Below are 18,439 nucleotides of genomic sequence, written 5' to 3'. Positions count from 1 at the left end.
ACACTTGACTAAATTCTTATAATGCAAAGTACAGCACAACTTATTTAGATATTCAATTTTTCTGTTGCGCCATTTTGTGGGGCGATTTCCGCCCTGAAAAGCATGCTAGCAAAAATTTAACCAAAACAGCAAGAGCGACAACAATAACTGTCAAACGTTGTGCAAACAATGAAACAGTTGTATGAAAGGAGCTTTGTATTGTGCCATGCAGTGTCAAGTGCAATAGTCTAGGTGACAACCAATACTGTACGCCTTCTTAAATAGAACACCTAGTTAGCAGACAATGTACAACAACAATATAAAACAAAGAGGCAGTATATAAATTAAGAAAATACTTATAAATGTGCAGGGCTTTCCAGCAGCTTAGTGATATTTTTGTAGTGTGCAAACCGCACTTGCGGGTTCTTTTTGTTTGTTTTTTGCATGACTTCAAATGAGCTATTGACTGTCGCTTCGCTCTGTTTCTCGCTCGCTCTCTGTCTCTGTCTCTGTCTCTGTGAGCGACCACAATTTCTATTTCCAGTTCGGTCTTTTGTGCACCATTTGCCCAGCTTGCTTATTGTATAAATCTATTGTTATGCTGCTCAGACTCCATTTAACTATCGCTTTCATTGCAGGTGGTAAGAATGTCACCCGCTGAGCAACATTTGGCTGCGCCCCATGCCGCCGCCGCAGCCGCCGCCGCAGCGAGTGGCAGTGACGACTATCACAATGCTGCCAGCACCAGTGATGATAAATTGCGAGATATATCGGACAAGTATTATATGGTAATCGCACATTTTCTCTCCGGTTCCGGCAACGTCAATGGCACCGTGGATTTTGATAATTTCAACGGACCGCTGCTTAAGGCGAGCGTCAAGTCTGTCTATTGGCTCTTCCTCATACAATATGCAGCGCTGGCTTTGTTGGGAATTATACTGAACATTGTCATTATCGTGTACATTATGTACCATCGTCTTTACAAGGATGTTACGCATGCGTTCATCATTAATTTGGCATTTTGCCATTTCATTCAATGTGCTTTGGTGTTGCCTGTTTCGCTGATGGTTATGCTTATACAAAACTGGATATTTGGACAATTTTTATGCTTCTTTCTACCCATGCTGCAGGTGAGTACATATGTATATTTATATTACTTGACAACGGCAGCTGATGCCTGCAGACCCCAGATTTTTAATACAAAATAATCGGCAGCTTCAGCCTCAGCGTGTCTGAGACTTTGAAGCTGCTGCTGTTGCAGTAGTTAATTGGCCAGTTGAGTCGATAAAACTTGCTGCCACTATGACAAGTAAATAAAAATTGTGTACAGAATAGAAGTCCAACATAAACTTAGTTTGCTGTCTTGCTTGTCATAACAGCCACGACAATGATTGTTAGCTGGCTAGCTTAAGTTAATAAACTTGACCCACTGATTGGTCGTACGGGGAATTTATAAATTTATAAAATAAAGTGAGCACTAGTTTTTAAAGAAATAAGCTTTGCAAAGCTTTTAACTCAACATCCCATTTCTTATTACCTGAATGCACAGAATTTTAGCTACGAAGGGTGAACTTTAAACGCACTGATATACTGAACTTTAAGCAAAATACATTTTACGTTAACCTTATGCCAATTGGCTTGACAAGCCGCTTAGCTCCTTGCAGCAGCCACTTTCAATTTGCTTGGTGGTCTTGGTAGTCCTTAGTGTGTGTGAAATTCGTTCCTAACCGTTTTTAACAGCATTACCTGCTCACAATATAATTTAACACCTCCGGCTGTCTGTCTGTCTGTTTTACTGCCTGTGTATCGATTGTGAATGAGCCTAAGTCCTCCAGCTCTTTAAGATAAGCCGCAATGATTGATACACAGGCTGATATGTGTCTGAGGCTTCAAAACATGGGGAAATAAAATAATTTTCGTTCGGTTCGTTTGCTTCTTTTATAGTATTACCTTTCATTTGTTTCCTTGGCCCATACCGCTGCCTCATCTCTATCTATTTGTATCACGACATGTGACGAAAATAAATTGTAACACAACTAAGTTAAAAAACTTATTCGCTGTAAATCCGAATTATCAAATACACTGAAAGTAAAATTGTGATAAAATAAAAATAAATCACGCTAAAAAAAGCCAAATTAAATAAATTACTACTAATTAAATAAATTACTCTAACCTTTGCTATTCAGCAATTCCGAGTTTCAAGCAGCAAAATTATATGGGAGAAGAAAAATGCCAGAAATCTGATAGCATTTGATTTAGATTACTATCACAAAAGACGACAAATAGCAGGCAGATACATATACATACAAATATGTACATACACATGTACAGTCAGTGTGGTATTTACGCACACATTTATCGCACGCATCTGTGTGAACTTTGATACCAAAATCCACACAAGCAATTTGATTGATAGCCCTAGCACCTCAGGCAAACCGCAAACTCCCAACAAAATACACACAAAAAGAATGCAAATAAATAATATTTAATTATGTGTGAATAAAATAAGTGTCGCACATTAAATTTAAAGGCACACATACATATATATGAGCAATAAAATATTAAGGCAAAACTATGCATAGTAAAGTCTGCTTCAACGAAATGAAATGAGAAATAAAATCAGAGCTGACTCTGAGTACACGTTGCCTGGACATCATTAGCTTGAGCGAACAGCGAGTGGGGGATAGAGAAAGAGAAAGCGAAAGAGTAAATGAGGAGATGAGAGTTTTGTGCTTGAAATTTATGTAATTATTCATATTATATATGTATGTGTATTAAGTTATTAATGACGAGATACAATTTTAATATGCAATAAAATAGGAACTTTCTTTGAACTTTACACTGTTTGAATAAGTTTATAGATTTAAAGCTGTCAAAATAAGCAACAAAATATGATAACAAGTTAAGACAAGCAATTGCTGCATTGCTGCATTGCTCACGCTCTCTGAGGTGCTTGCGCTCGCACCTTCAGCTCCTGCACTTCGATTTAAGTCTGTGTGAGAGACTGACAGGGTAAGCCAGCTAGCGAGGTCATCACGTAGGTCAGTTGTGTACGAACTGTTGATGATTAAACAAGCGTGAACGAGTTGCCAGAATAATAACAATAAGTAATTCCAATATATTTACTTCTTACGATTAATCTGCTAAAAGAATGCTTAAGCTTTAACAATAATCTGACAATGAGATTAAAACTAGAAAATGTTCATAGTTCAGCTAAATATGAATAAGTCTGAAAATGAAATATGGCTGCCCTATAACAAAGAGCAAACACAAAGGTAACAAAGGTAAACACACAGCACATTCTGCTGTTGCCTTTTCATATAATATTACATCTACTAAATGCTATTACGATGGTTACTTTCTCGCAGGATATACCTTTACATGTGGCCATGATATCGCATATACTGATTGCTTGGGATCGCATGCGTTGGCTAAATGATCCGCTAAAGGGTCGTTTGCCTGGGTTTGTTTGCTGCTGTGCCACTTGGTTAACTGGAATGGTGATTGCTTTGCCCTATCCCATTTACACATTCTACTTGGAGCTTGGGGTGAGTACACATAACATGTAGCATAAGCTCAATTTGTTGCTTTATTAAAAATTACGCGCCATGGAAGTCTTTGCTTGTGTGTCGCTTATGCTAGATCAAAGTATATTTGGTAGACCGTAAAACCATTTCCAATAGTGACAACAACAGCACTCGACACACGCGACAGTCTGGCCAACAATGCGTAGACCCATTCATACCGAGACTTTCAGAGTTCAAGCAGCTTTGCTGCTGTTAGACAATCTATTCATTGATTTGCATTGAATTTATTTTAATTTTAATTGCAGCGAAGGCAATGAGTAACCACAACTAAAGGTGATACTTCCCCTATCCTGAATTCTATATATTTTTTGCAATTGTATATTTTTACAATGCTAGCAAATAACTACAATACTACAAGTGTCATCGTTATTGCTCAGATATCATCCATGTCAATTGAGCTACTTTATAGTTACGTTTAAATTCGGCAATAATTTGTTTAATTTAGCAACAAAAAAAAGCAACCAATGAAACCAATTTTTTGTTGCTGCGCAGCGTATATTTGTAATTCGTCTGATGATATTCTAGAATTTATAGAGAATAATGTAACCCCAAAGGTCTGATTAGCCACTGTAAACTGACGACTAACAGCAACCAGACCTCATTATAAAGCTCAGCTGGGTTTTGTTTGTGTATTTGTGTACATAGTATGTGCTAATGTGTGTGTATGTGTAGGCCAATTTGAAGCTCGTTAACATGCCTTGTCAATGGCTCGTGCAGTTTGCTGCCAAAATATGTGCTACTCGCTCACAGCAGCAGCGGGAACAAAAACAACAAAAGCAATAACAGGAATTGCTTCTACACACGGGCACACACTTGCTTTCCAATATCTATAGGCCATCAAGAGTAGTAACTTTTTTTATAAACACTTGTGTGTGTGACTGAGTGGATTAGAATCACAAAGATGCGTGCGGGAATAATCGCTTAATAAATACAAAAGTCTTGCTTGATATAATTACTCTTAATGAAAATATTACTCTTAAGTAAGAGAGCGCTCGTTAAAGAGAGTAAAATAAAGATTGGGATCAAGCTGCACTTACCTAGTATGAACGAGACAGCAACATAAAACAACGACTTTATATCAGAACGCGCACACACAGAACAAAAAAGGATACGAAAAGAAACGGAATTAATATTCTCGCGAGTCGCGCACGATCAAACCGCATAGCAAAAAGAAGAAACGAATAGTAAAACGAAAAACGAAACTTTTGCATAATGAATTCGTCAATTATCTTTGTCACGGCGCACGCACACCGAAGTAGTGCAAAATAGAGAGCGCGTAAAGCACAACACAAAAGCGATACGAAGGAGCCCTAACTAAACTAACGGCGCATGCCGTCCTTGAACTGCAGAAGGAATGCAAATTGCGCATTAGATTTATATTAATGCAATTGATTAGTTATTACATTTATTAGCATTACACTTATTAGCACTTGCATTAATATTATTCACACTTACGCATTGCTGTTTGCAAAAAAATAAGAAAAAAATACACAAAAACAAGCACAGCTTTAGACAAAATGCAGCCAATGCGCATTAGCTTTATATTTATGCATTACATAAATTATTAATTATATTAACACTTACACATCGCAAATTGGAACACAACTTAAAAAAAAGCAAAAAAAAATTCACAACTGGAGTGCAGTTTGCAATTGTGAACAGAGTTATGAAAAAATTCACAAATTATCTTTGTCGCGGCGCACGCACACCGAAGTACAAAACTCTCTAAGAAGAGAGCTCAAAAAGATACCGAAATGTGCTGAGACCTAACTTAAACTAAACTTTGAACCGAATATGGATTAATTCTTCCTGCAGAAAGAATGCAAATTGCGCATTAGATTTATATTGATGTATTAACACTTGCACTAATATTATTCACACTTACGCATTGCTGTTTGCCAAAAAATAACAACAAAAAAATACACAAAAACAAGCAAAGCTGTAGAAAAAATGCAGCCAATGCGCTTTATATTTGTTAGCTTGGCTTTATATTTATGGATTACATATATTATTAACTATATAAACACTGACACATCGCAAATTGTAACAAAACTTAAAAAAAAAAAAAAAATCCACAACTGCAAGTTGCAATTGTGAACAGGACTAACGACAAATGGCGCAAGTCCATCGATTTCAAGCTGCAACTGTCATCCAGAATCAACAAGTGATATTGTTATCGTTCTTCTTGTCGCGAGTCTAAGTATGTGGAGCATAGAAATTTGTTTTGATTTTAATTTTTTTTTGTTTTATGCAATGTGTGAGTGCAAATGTTTATTAAAAACGATTCACACAAGTGTTTTGTTATAAGTTATACATAAATATAATGTTAACGAGCATCTGTGCAGTCTTAATCATTGAGACACATATGCAGGTAAATTTCAATCGTGTCTGTGCTGTGCTTTTTGTTTTGCTTTTATTGTGTCTGATTTGATTACTTACCTAATATATAAAATGTCATCTAGCGCCAATTTCGCTCCAGTAATTTTCCATATAGTACATAAGTACATATTATAAACATACTTGCGCGCAGTATTTTCTCAGCTTGAAGTTATACAAATGTATGTACATACATATGTACATAAAAAACATAACACGCACAAGCAGTTGTGGCAGACCCAATAAGTATATATATTTTTGATCAGTAAGACATCCCAATTCTATAAAGACATATACATATGTCCGTCTGGATAAGCCAAAAGAACTGAGAGACTATAAGAGGCTCTCCCCTCCCCCACAAATCGATAAAACCGTTTTATGCGCACAATATTACTATTGTGGATTACTATTGGATTATACAATTTCTCTAAAAAATTTTCAAATATGCATAGTCTATGTTTAATTTAATGAAAAAATGTATTTAGAAGCTTTTGTGTATTTGGTTCTTAATTTGAAAGTTGTTTAAATGTTGATGCTTGCCACTTTTCATTGTAGAAGCGTGAAAAGTACTACCCAATTTGCTAAACTGGTAAATAATGCGTAGCTCTTAAGTAGCCAAACTATATGTACATACATATTTATAAATGCTTATTGCTAACAAGGCCAGGCAATGCAATAGGCTCATTCATAATGCCTAACGAGTGTTTGCTTTTACTTCGTACTGCTATTGACTTTAATGTGAAAGGGGCTTCAACGACAATTTGTATAATTTATATGATATTTTATATACGTATGTGTCTGTGTATTAGCTCATAAAACTGACTTACTTGTAGGCAACAAGTGGCACATAAGGCAGATTATGATACTTACAATAAACAGGAGGCGTAACGCTCTAATGATAATTGAAGCGACTCATGTTTATGGAAAATACCGATTTTGTGCGGATTTTATTTGACTGCCAAACGTAATCAATTGAAAATAATTTAATTAATTCAGGCTGCAGACACCCTCATGTGCGTATAGTCAATATATGTATATGTATGTATATCTCACTGTGGCACTTTGCTGCTTGAACAAGCGGCTTATTAACATATTTGCCATCCGCGTTATCTCTCTGATATTGCTATTTAGGGCAGGGATTTATATTTTTATTTGAGATCTGTCGCTCAAAACGCAGTCAAGTGTTGCCTTCTTGATAATTAGGCATTACATCTTTGACGTTTTCACACAATTTAGGGCAAAAGTTTTGGCTTACCGTTGGCAAAAGTTTGCTTGCATTAGCTTAGTGCTGACTTAAAGACAAGAAATTAAAAAAATAACCGCAGAAGCGCACAACGCTGTGACTACAGTCACCGTCTTTGCCGCTTTCGCTAAGCCGCACACCACCATCAACTCACTCACTTCCTGGAAAGCCAAACGTACTTGGGCCGGATACGCGTTTGGCAAAATGAAATTATGATGTCAGGCAGCGCGTGTTGTCATCATCAAAACTTAAGTGTGTCCCGGTTGAAAGGGAAACTGCTGTTAATCAAACACCTGCAAGCACACGTTTAATTTCCCTTTGAGTTTAATGTCAGCATTCATCTGAATACAGTAATCACCGAAGTGGCTTTCAAATTCTTATTTTTAGGAAATCAGCAAAAAAAAAAATGGTTATTTTTATTATTAAATATACGTTTTTGAGTGTATGTTGAAATATGAGCATTTGTCCATAATGCAGGGCTTCCGCTCGAAGCGGAAATCAGTTTTTCCTTTTTAATAAAGTTGTTACCGGCTGCACTATTTTACTTCATTTTGCTATTATGTTTGCGTGTGTGTTTTGTGAGTGGGCAGCTCTAAAGCTTATTAAATTGCCGTTGGCCGAGTAGACAGACAGTTGGCAATGCAAATGTCTCGTAGTCAAAGCAAATAAGTTGTCGACACTTGACCTGAGGGCAACGTTTTCTTGATTGCATTGAATATGGAGACTGTAACTGTGGTTGTTGTTGTTGCTTTGTCTCAAGTTTTGTTGTTAGAATCCTAAGGCTGTTGCGTTGGTTATTAATAAATCTGCTTAAAAATATGCTTGAGTCGAGCAACTCGCCACCCCCAAAAAAAAATTAAGTATTTTCAACAGAAACTTGTTGTTTTGACTGTTTTTCCAACTTCTTCTGCTCATTGGCTTTGACTGGTCGTCAAAAGCGTTTTCACTTAGTTTAATTATCAACTGTCTGCTATTCATAAAGAAATTGTTTGATAAACATCAAGTTATCAGGGGAGCCGCATTATATTTCACTAGTGATTTTTGTAATATGCTTGTTTACAAATATTAAATTTTACGGGTATCGACGCTTCGTTGGAAAAGGCAGAAAGAGATATTTAAGTTTTGTAAAAGAAAACACTAAAGTTCAAGGTTTTATTCTCATCACTTTTTGTAATATTTGACGCAAAAATAATATAAATATTTAAAGGTCAAGCTAAAAACGTAAAGGGTCTGCTAGCTGCAGATGCAGTTTGCTAAGAAGCTATGCAATACTGCGTCCAACTGGGCATAAAGTAAATTGCGTTGCAATGGGTAGCAAAACTTCATTGATTTCATTCGAATTGCAATTGCTTCAAAGGTAATCAATATTTATAGCTCACAGTGATAAGAAAGCTGGCTGGTAGCTGCTTTAATAAGCTGGCATCAACTGGGAGCCCAAACAATTTGTGGCATTTTACCAACAGTTAACGTGACATTGATAAATTTCATATGCATACAAGCTGTTGCCAGTCTCAATCGAGCTGCTTCCCTCTGTTTTCATTTTGGCAATCTTACTCACACTTTGTTTGTGCTTTGTTGTGCTGTTTACACATTGGAAAATGTTGCAGGTAAATGCTTTGCATATTCTAGAATAATAATAAAAAAAATGAAACGCCGAAATACAGCTCGAATTTTTGGTTTTGTTTTGAATAAGAGATTGTCAAGTTGAGTAGGTGAAAGATATCGCACAAGGAAGGAAGGCTCAAGTTTTTTTTATAATGCTCATGTATACATATACATATATGTATTAACATATGCATATACATACCATTTGTATACTCTCTTCAACTTAGCAATGTGTGTGCGTGCCAGTTGTTGTGCGATTTATGTGAATGTTTACGTATATACATAGATATAAACTGTGTACGGTGGGGATTTTGATGATTCGAAGACGTGCAGGAAAATTGACATGCGGCTCGTTGTTCGGTGTGTTGCTCAAGTTTTCTGTCGTCTTTGTCGCTCTTATGTGCAGAGCGTATGTTGATTATATTGTTGTAAATTATACACTAGCTTTTGTTGGTTGAGCTATGAATTAGGGTAGTGAGTGTATTTGCATTATACTGCTCTACAAGTATCTCCAACTACAAATACATTTCACATTCAGTATTGCCATGAAATGTGAAATGTGACGCCAAGCCCTTGGCCACTTTAAACTACTTTTTGCAGAGTAAGAGTATTGGTTTTGCTTAATTATGCTAAGGATTGTTCCATGAAAATGCTTCAGTTTAAAAATGAAATTATACAAATGTTAAAAAGAGGCATTAAACGTATATTTTAAATGTCAGCTTCGCAACAGCTTTTATTGCTTATGCTTAGTCAATTTTCTGGTATTTTCACTTTCCTTGATCCTTATCTTTGATTCTTTAATGAATGCAATTATGCAGCAGAGTTGTCAGTTTGAGGGCCTGTAAAAAACGATGTATGTATATACATATATGATATACGTGACCTCATATACTTGCCATTAACACCATACCCGCCCAATTTCGTCCTTTTTGTGTATGGGATGAAGTGACGGAAGTCTCCTTGCCAATTTCATTTGCATTTCGCTTGGCATCTGTCTGCCTATTTGATCGCTTGGCACTGAATTGCAAGTAGACAAAAGCAGATAAAAAAGAGAACAAAGTACGTTACAAGTCACAAGTGCCAAACACTTTTAACAAAGTGTGCGCTCACATACGCAGCCATACATGCATACATAATATGTATACACCATATGCATGTATGTATGTATGTATGTATATTTGTAGCTTAAGGGCATCCATGTCTGAGCAATGAACGAAATGTATTTTCCATTGTAAACAGCTTTCTCTTAACAGACACTTGTTGTTATTCTATTTAGGTATATATGTATGTGTGAGTGTGTGTCTTTTTGCCACTGTTACTGTTATTATTATGCACATAAGCATAAAATATTAATACCATCAACTTCACAACAGCAAGTTAAAAGATTGAGCAAATACGTAAATTGAGCGGCAGCTTCTTATTCTTTCTTTCTTTTGGGTGTAGGTGAAGCATATTGCAATGCAAATAAACCAAATTAAATGTAAGAACAAAAAATTAAGTGCAAAAACGCAAAGCAAGAGCAAGAGCAAATAAAATTCATGCTTTTAATCATTTAAAATGTGTATTTTACAAATAAAACATACATTTTTTAATTTAACAAATTTTTGTTGAATTTCAAATTCAAATAAAGCATAAATTTGATTACACGAAATGCAATTGTTTTTTGTATTCAGCACACATATGTATGTGTATATGTACAAATGAACAGGACTACGCCAGAGCCTTAAGTAGCATTTGAGTGTGTGTGTGTGTTTTTTTTAAATCAAAGTTGTATTCGCATTAAAATGCAAACGCAACTTGTGTGTGGGTGTTTAGGGGAGGCGTACGGCGCATGCCTTGTATACATTTGTTGCTTATTTTTGTGCACTTTACGACTTTAATTATGTAAGTACATAATTGTGTTATTATCATAAGCGCACGGACTGCGTTCTGGTCAGGTCCCTTGTATATACATATATATGTTGTTTCCTGCCATACCATGCCAGGGCTTACCCTGAGGTCTACGCTGCTAAGGCAAGCATTTTACGGTCTTTAGGCTCGTGCCTTTACTTTCTTCTTGCTTGGGGGATGCTATGCCTGTTATTGCCTTTGGGTCGTTTGCTTGCCTCGCCCGGCTTACTTGCATTTATTTGGTATCACTGATTGCGTCGCTCGCACTTGATCTTAGACCTGTTTTAAACCTTTTGTGCTCGTACCCCAGCTAACATTCTAATCGCTGCCCACAAGTTTTTGCCCGCTTGTAATGTTATTTAAATTTTAATATGCTCCATGGTTTTTTAAGTGTACATTGCATCTGTTTTTTTCTACAGCACATTTTCGTTGAAATTTTCTTGTACAATAAAAATAAATAAATAAACAGAAAACACAAAAGTTTTTGTTTCATGTAACCTATACGTAATTAAAACGGCAATGTTGTTGTTGTTGTTGCTTATTTTTAGCTTTAATTAGTAGTTCAGGTTGTATGCATGTTTGTGGGCGTGGCGTGAAGCAGCAGTCAGCACGCATAACATATTTAAAGTAGATTTTGGCAATCACAAATTCAATCAAGTTGACTATAAAATGGAACATTTTTTTCGATGAGTTTCTAAGAATTAAAAAAAATGCAACAGTTATCATTTCTATTTTATGAAATATTTATTGCATTTATAATCTATGTCTTATTTTCTTCACCTAAGTTTACACTGCCATTGACAATACACAAACAAATGTAACAAAATGGTTGTGTAAGCGTGTGTGTGTGGTAGACGTATCAAAGCTTAGCTGCTAAAATTACATGTGCTTCAAAAGTGGCATGAGCTAAGTTTTCTAAAATATTAAATTAAACTAAAGTCAAATTTTTTGTACATATTTAGATATGTACGATAACTACCCTTATATGCACCCATATATTACCCCAACTGTTGATTGTGTCACAACTCTTAACATAATTTAATTTAACTGTATTGAATTGTTATTTGCGTCTTAAGTGCCTGACACTAAGCTATCAATTTGACTTTCTCTGCGCCTTTGTTAGGAATATGAAAAATTTGACATTTAAATGCATCAATTCCTTTCATATAGAATTGACTATAACACTTACATTTGAACAGTTTACTAAATTATAATTGAGTGCTTCTCACTGTCGCTCGTTCTGAGATATCCTTTTTGCCATAATTCGTCATTGTCAAATTTTACGATGGTGGGCACATGTTCAATTGCAAACTCGCTCACGTCTTGAGCCTGCTATTGCAATTTGTTTTCAGTGCTTAGGCCTACAAAAAATTAAGACCCTCTAACACTTGGCAGCTGCTTTGTGGCATGTAGAAGCTTTGGTATGCGCGCTCTATTGCTGCTGCTGCTGCTGCTTGTTGCGCCACCGCCCGGCGGAAATAAATTGTTATTAATGTGTTTGCTTTATAAAACGCCTTCGGCTAGAGCTTCTCTACTATTTCACTTTGTGCCAAAGTCAATAAATTATTTGCAATGCTCACTAATCTAAATTATATACGCATGCCTCTCTTTCCCGTTCGCTGGGCAAAGCCTCAAAAAATGTGCCGCAATTCCATGTTGGCTCCGGCCACTTGTTGAGGCGTGCGCATTAACCGACTTATTGTTTATTGCCGCTGAAATTGATTTGCAACTTTCTTTGCGGTCATAAAATCATAACTCGCATCTATTGAGGCGATGAAACGTCAAACGACTGCTGGCCAAACAGACACACACACACACACACATGCCCAGCCCCAAGCTTTAGCACACACACCACCGCACAGCAAACGGCCTGAAAGCATGGCGGAAGCAATCACAAAATGCTTCATAGTAACAGTAACATCAACATCAACATCAACATCAACAGCAACATCAAGCAAACAATTGGCAAAAGTAAAAAAATAAATAAAAGTACTGAGTTGATGCTTGAAGAAACGGGTGCGCTTGAAGCTGCAGCTTAAATGCGAGAGAAAAAATAAAGCGGAATTTGTTGTCCTAATCTTAAGCTCTATATTTTGTATATTCAAAAAAGAGCATGTTTCCTTACCCCTTCTTAATGGATCGAAAGAGAAACTGTGTAAAGGACGCTGCTTGCGAAACTCCGCCCAACTTTCCAGACGATTTCTGCTACGCTCTTGGGTGTGGTAAGCTCACGTTCTGGCTGCAATCCCATTTGCGCTAGGCGTGGTCGACACAGCTTCTTTAAATGAAATTGTTGGCTAACTAGCTAAGCGCGCAACTAGAAGAATATTCAACCAGCTTTTAAGTATTATCAACATCATTATCATTATACGCTTTATTTCCATTTTGCCTGTGTGAGTGTGTGTATTTGTATTTGTATGCGTAAGAAATACAAAACAATTTTCTTGGCCAGATTGACACAAGTGAGGCGCTAACAGTTCATTACCCAAATGACCATCGAGCGGTAGGAGGGCAACGGCTGGCACATGATTTAGCTGAAAAGGCTTTTTGTTTAAATTCGTTGGTATTTTTTTTTGTCTTTAGTGTGCGCGCCTAAAGCCAAAAAACTTTTGCTCAGCTGCCCCAAGTATTTGAGTGCCCACAGTACATATATATGTATGTATGTGTGAACATATATGTCTGTCAAGTAAATTTTCTTTAAAAACTTTTACAAACTTCTCAACCTTAAGCTAACTTCCCCTTGGCAATGTTTTGCGTATGCTACTAGATGCAGTAACATAGTCATATAATTATTTATTCTAGCGCATGTAGAACCCTTTTTTGCGCAAACTTTTTAATAGTTTTCTCACACAAAATTAGTTACGAGTGGCCTGTTTTGGCATGCCACGCCTACTTTACATGTGTAGCATATGCTAAATCGTTTTAAAACTTTACCTTATAAACCGGCAAGACGCTAATTACGAGCCTCGAAGCATTCGCAGTCATAGCAATGATAAAATCTTTTCTAGCCTGTGCATTCTGTTGGAATAATCCCATAAGTGTTTACGTAACGTTGCGTAAGACCTTGCACATACATACGTCAAAAGTTAATGCCAAAGACTCAATTAATTGCAGGCATCATTTAGCTCTGCTTGACTGCATTCGATGCTACGAACTCAGCTAATCTAGAGTTTAGCAGTCAATGTTTATGTTAAGAGTGAAAAGTTAAGTGCTTCGCCTTAGTTTTATTTTAGGGAAACTAATACTGGTTAGTATAGTAAAGTGTAGTTGTAATATTATTCCTAGAGTTTTTATAAAATGTTTGCTTTACAGAAGCAAAAAAAATTTATTTAATTTTGCTGGCCAATGGCATTTCGATTTGCTGAATTTCTTCTTAGAAGCAATCAAGTGCACAGAACGCATGGAAAAAGCTTTCAACTTTATAAAATTAATCAAAGTACTATATCACGTTTTGCTTATCGACATGTTGCTGGCAATGCACTTAACCTTCTCTCTGCCACTAGCGTCTTGACTGTCAGAAGTTTACCTAGTGATAGAAACAGCTGTGCACATCAATTGTAATGGGCTCCACTGGGCTAGAAACTTGACCAACTCGGCTGAAAATGCGTTTGGCCTTGGCTTTGAACAAGCGGTTGGCGGGAGACCGACGGTTGGTTGGAGTTATATCAGTCGGGCTCTAATAGCAATAACTTTATATCCATAAATTCATTTCCGCTGTGCGTTTAATTTCCTTGCCCTTAGCCAACGCTACTCAACTTTCCCCTCTGTGTGTATATGTGTGTGTAAGTATGTCTGCTTGCATGTGCTTACATGTGTATGCGTAATTACGTAAAATGCCTCCACATAAGCTTCGTGGTGGAATGCTGCTTGAAATTTGTGTAGGTGCTGTAAACAATCCAATTACGTGTAGAGGAGGGAGGGGGCGTGGTCTAGCAAATAAAAAGCATTTATAAAGCCATGACAGTGGGCTGGAGTAGGGCTAGAACTTTTTGTTTGTGCGAGCAACTTTTGTCCTGCACAAAAATTTTATTCAATTATTATTTTTTCGGCTGACTCTTTGCCTCTCCCTTGTTTTCGCCATCGGTCTAGCTCTGTCAATTGGTCATAATCAATATTGTGCACCTGCTTAGTTAGAAACTTTTGTCTCCTAAGTTTGCTGTAATTATAAAATTAATTGTAGAAAATAGAATAGAATAATAATGAATTCATATGCGTACACAAATGTCAATCCCTGACCTTTTTGTGCTCTTTAATTTGACTATAATCATAAGTTACAAATTTCTAAAATGATTTACCTTTCTTTACTTTTTCAGCGCATTATGCCCCAATTAGCCGGCATTGGACTTTGCGTTGTAAATTTGATGGATGACATGCACGAATATACGCGCGGACTTTTTCTCCTTATGTAAGACACAGCACATGCCAATATATCTGTCGCAGCGGTCACCAACAACAACAACTTAACTTTACTATATAGGTACTGCGGTCCGGCCATACTCTTATCATATTTGTATATACGTACCTCGCAGGAATTGCGCCCTCCCGATGGTCCCTTTGCCGTTATGATGTATGAGCATCGTGCCGATCTGCGCATACGTCAAAGGTATGCTCTTATTATTATTAACTACGAGAGATAGAGCCTTTTTACAATTCACTTGTTTTTGCCCATAATCTTTTTTTAATTTGTTGTACTAAAAACTTAAAACATGGAGAAATTAGTTAAAGTATGTTATAAACTCTATCTGATATGATATGCTATGTGGTAAAGCTCAGCTAACTTTAAGCAGAAAGTCAAGAGACTTCAAGACACATATTAATTATATATTATATTTACGTAACGCTCTTGGGTGCACCTGCTCGCCGTAATCCTTGCATTTATCCTTTCATACGCTGCCCGTTGTCCCTTGCTACTCTGGTCAGAGCCCAAATAATGATTATTTAATGATTACGCTTTTCGCTTTTCTTTTTTTGTACCATTTAACTTTTGTGCACAGAAACTCTTCCACTTCTTCGGCGGAGCCACGCACCCACAGCGGGGGCGGTGTTGCTGGCCTCAGCAATGGCAATAGCACCGCCAATCGCTCCTATGATCTCTACAGTGCCGAACTGGACGTGCATCGCGAAAGGCGCAAGCAGCGTAATTTTGGCAGCATGGCTGCCACACAGGTAGTCTGTGTCTGCCCCTTGATGATACTGAGATTCGCACGTTTCTCGTTAGAGGAAACCTACGAGAATCAAAAACATTTTGACTTTACATATTTGATGTTTGTATGGATCGCTTTTTTGCCTACTGTCATCTTTCCTTGTATATATGCATCGCAAATTTTGCCCAGGTAAGTGAGTCAAAAAATATGGCTGTGGATACTCAATTTATAAAATATGAAAATATTGTATTAAAAACTTACAGTTTGTTGACAGTTGTCAACAATGAAACAACAAAGAAAAAAAATCTATGCTTAGATTTATTATAAAAATTTGAGACCAAGTATTGCTCTTACTTTTTAAGACTCTTGTATATACTTAGAACATTGAAAAAGGATATTTGAATGGACATATGCAATAGGAAGAAGGAGGTATATATGACCCCATCAAGTGATGCAAACTGAATGGATTAGCCCATGTCTAATAATAATATGCGCCCATATATATTTTATATATTATATATTTTCATATACGTATATTCAGTACTCGGCTTTCCTTTTTATAACTTACTCAACAGAGATGAACAAGAGCGTCTACGAGGCTATTTTCGCTTGTCATCAAAGCGCAAGACAAAAGCACGACGCAGCGATGCGGGTACCACTTCTCGCGAAGACTCCATCGAGAAGGATGAGCATACAAATACAACCAGCATAGCGGGTCATGGTCCGGCTCAGCTGCAACACGAGGCACCCAAGCAGCAGTCCCAGGTGCATAGCACATCACTGCGGCATGAACGTGGCTCGGGACAAGGTCCAGGTGTTGGTACAAGTTGCGGTGAGCGCACTAGAATTGGCCATAAAGACAACAGAGATCGCGAGCGAGATAGAGAGCGACAGCGTGGCGGCCGTGGCCATGGAGCTGGCGATGCAGGTGTGGTCAACAATCTGGGGAAACAAATGCGCAGCAAGAAGCATGATGTTAAAATAAATATTATATCCGATGGCAGTCAAGCGCAAGGCCGCAAGCATATGTTGCAGCACAGTGGCAGCAATAGCAACAACAGCAGCCGCTTGAAGGCAACACAAGCGCGCCACAAACTGGCTACCGACTGCATGTCTACCCCAAACGATTCTGTGCCCAACTTGACCGCCTCGAACTATTTCAGTGGCAACAACAACAACAGTGTGTTGCTGGATGACAGCAGCACCAGCAACTATGGGGATGGTGAGGAGAGCAGCGTTGTCAGCAGCATGATCCACACGCCGCAACGTTGGCCGCTACGCCACAAGGACATATCGTTTAGCGAATGCAGCAGCACCTATTCCAGCAGCACACTGGAGCGCGATCTTGAGATTATCGATCTATTAGAGCGCGAGCGCAGCATGGACATACAAGAGATGCTGCAACGCGAGCAGCATGGCGAAAAGGTGCGCCCCACTGTCGGAAGACAGCTGCCCGATATTGAAAAGTTGTATGCGCAACGCTCGCCGAAAGCCAAGCGTAGTGACTGCTATGGCTATGACAAGGCAGCCTTGGCGCTGGTAATGCCTGGCAGTGATCCTCTAAGCTTGACACTCTCGTGCAGCAGCAGCAGCAGCAGCACCAGCCAACCCACAGAGTATAGTCTGAGCTCAGCGCAACAAGATCAACAGCATCATCATCATCAGCAGCAGCATCATCATCATCATCATCAGCAGCAGCAGCAGCAGCTGCAGCAACAATTGGCTATGGAACAGTCGGTAGTCGGTAACTCAACCCTGACTGAGGTGCAGGAGGAGGAGGAGGAGGTGCCAGAAGATTTTTATGACAGCTATACACCTGGTGGCAGCAATACGTTGCCGACGGCAATGCAAGTTGCCAATGCAACAGCAGCAGCAGCAGCAGCAGCGGCAGCGGCAGCAACGCCTGTATATCAGTATCAGTATACGCGACGCTTAAGCCGCAAAAGCTCCAGCGTCGGCTCGCATCATGTTGCTGGCGTTGGCTCAACGCGCAACTCCAAACGCGACAGCTTCAATTCTCTTAATGGCACCGATCTCATCGCAGGCGCTTTTTGTGAGTTGGACCCAACGCAGCCGTTGAACAAAATGACCGGACTGGATGGACGCATGCGTCGCAGTAGTCCGCGCAATGCTAGCTTTGGTTCTAGCTCAGCGCGCAGCTCGCTCAAGTCGCGTGATTATGGCCATGGCTCTACGCACTCAGCGCATCCGGAACTCGATTTCAGGGAGAATATTTTTGCCGAGCTATAAGCTTAGTACAAAGAAATACTAACAAATGTTTTCTGTTATTGTTAGACATTGTAATTTTCGTTTAAGAACGTTAACGTTTATAAGATGCGTGCCTAAGGTATGAGAATGAATGTTTTATATAGTAAATTGTATATTTATAATTTCGTATTTATTTGTTAGGAGCAGGTGCTCACAAATCTTGCGCGTAATGCTGGATTTTGTTATGTTTCTTGATTTCATTTAATTCTTTTTCATTTGTTCCATATTTAATGCCATTATTGAATTTTAAAATCGTTCTTAGATGATTTAAGAAGGTATTGATTTTTCTATAAAGCAGCAAAAGCTTTTTTTAACTTACGGCAGTACTATAAATAAAAAAAATACAA

General features: G+C 38.0%; 1 protein-coding gene across 1 annotated transcript; it reads left to right on the top strand.

Moving 5' to 3' along the window:
* Positions 1-626: 626 nt before the first annotated feature.
* On the top strand, positions 627-18,225 carry LOC108605410. Its single transcript, XM_017995079.1, has 6 exons — positions 627-1,109; positions 3,348-3,527; positions 14,994-15,085; positions 15,158-15,283; positions 15,675-16,013; positions 16,400-18,225. Exons 1-6 carry the CDS (start codon positions 627-629, stop codon positions 18,072-18,074), a joined length of 2,895 nt encoding a protein of 964 aa, XP_017850568.1. The 3' UTR covers positions 18,075-18,225.
* Positions 18,226-18,439: the final 214 nt, after the last annotated feature.

This window comes from Drosophila busckii, chromosome X (assembly GCF_011750605.1).
Source record: "Drosophila busckii strain San Diego stock center, stock number 13000-0081.31 chromosome X, ASM1175060v1, whole genome shotgun sequence".
Lineage (NCBI taxonomy): Eukaryota > Metazoa > Arthropoda > Insecta > Diptera > Drosophilidae > Drosophila > Drosophila busckii.
This window is presented reverse-complemented; position numbering and strand designations above follow the sequence as displayed.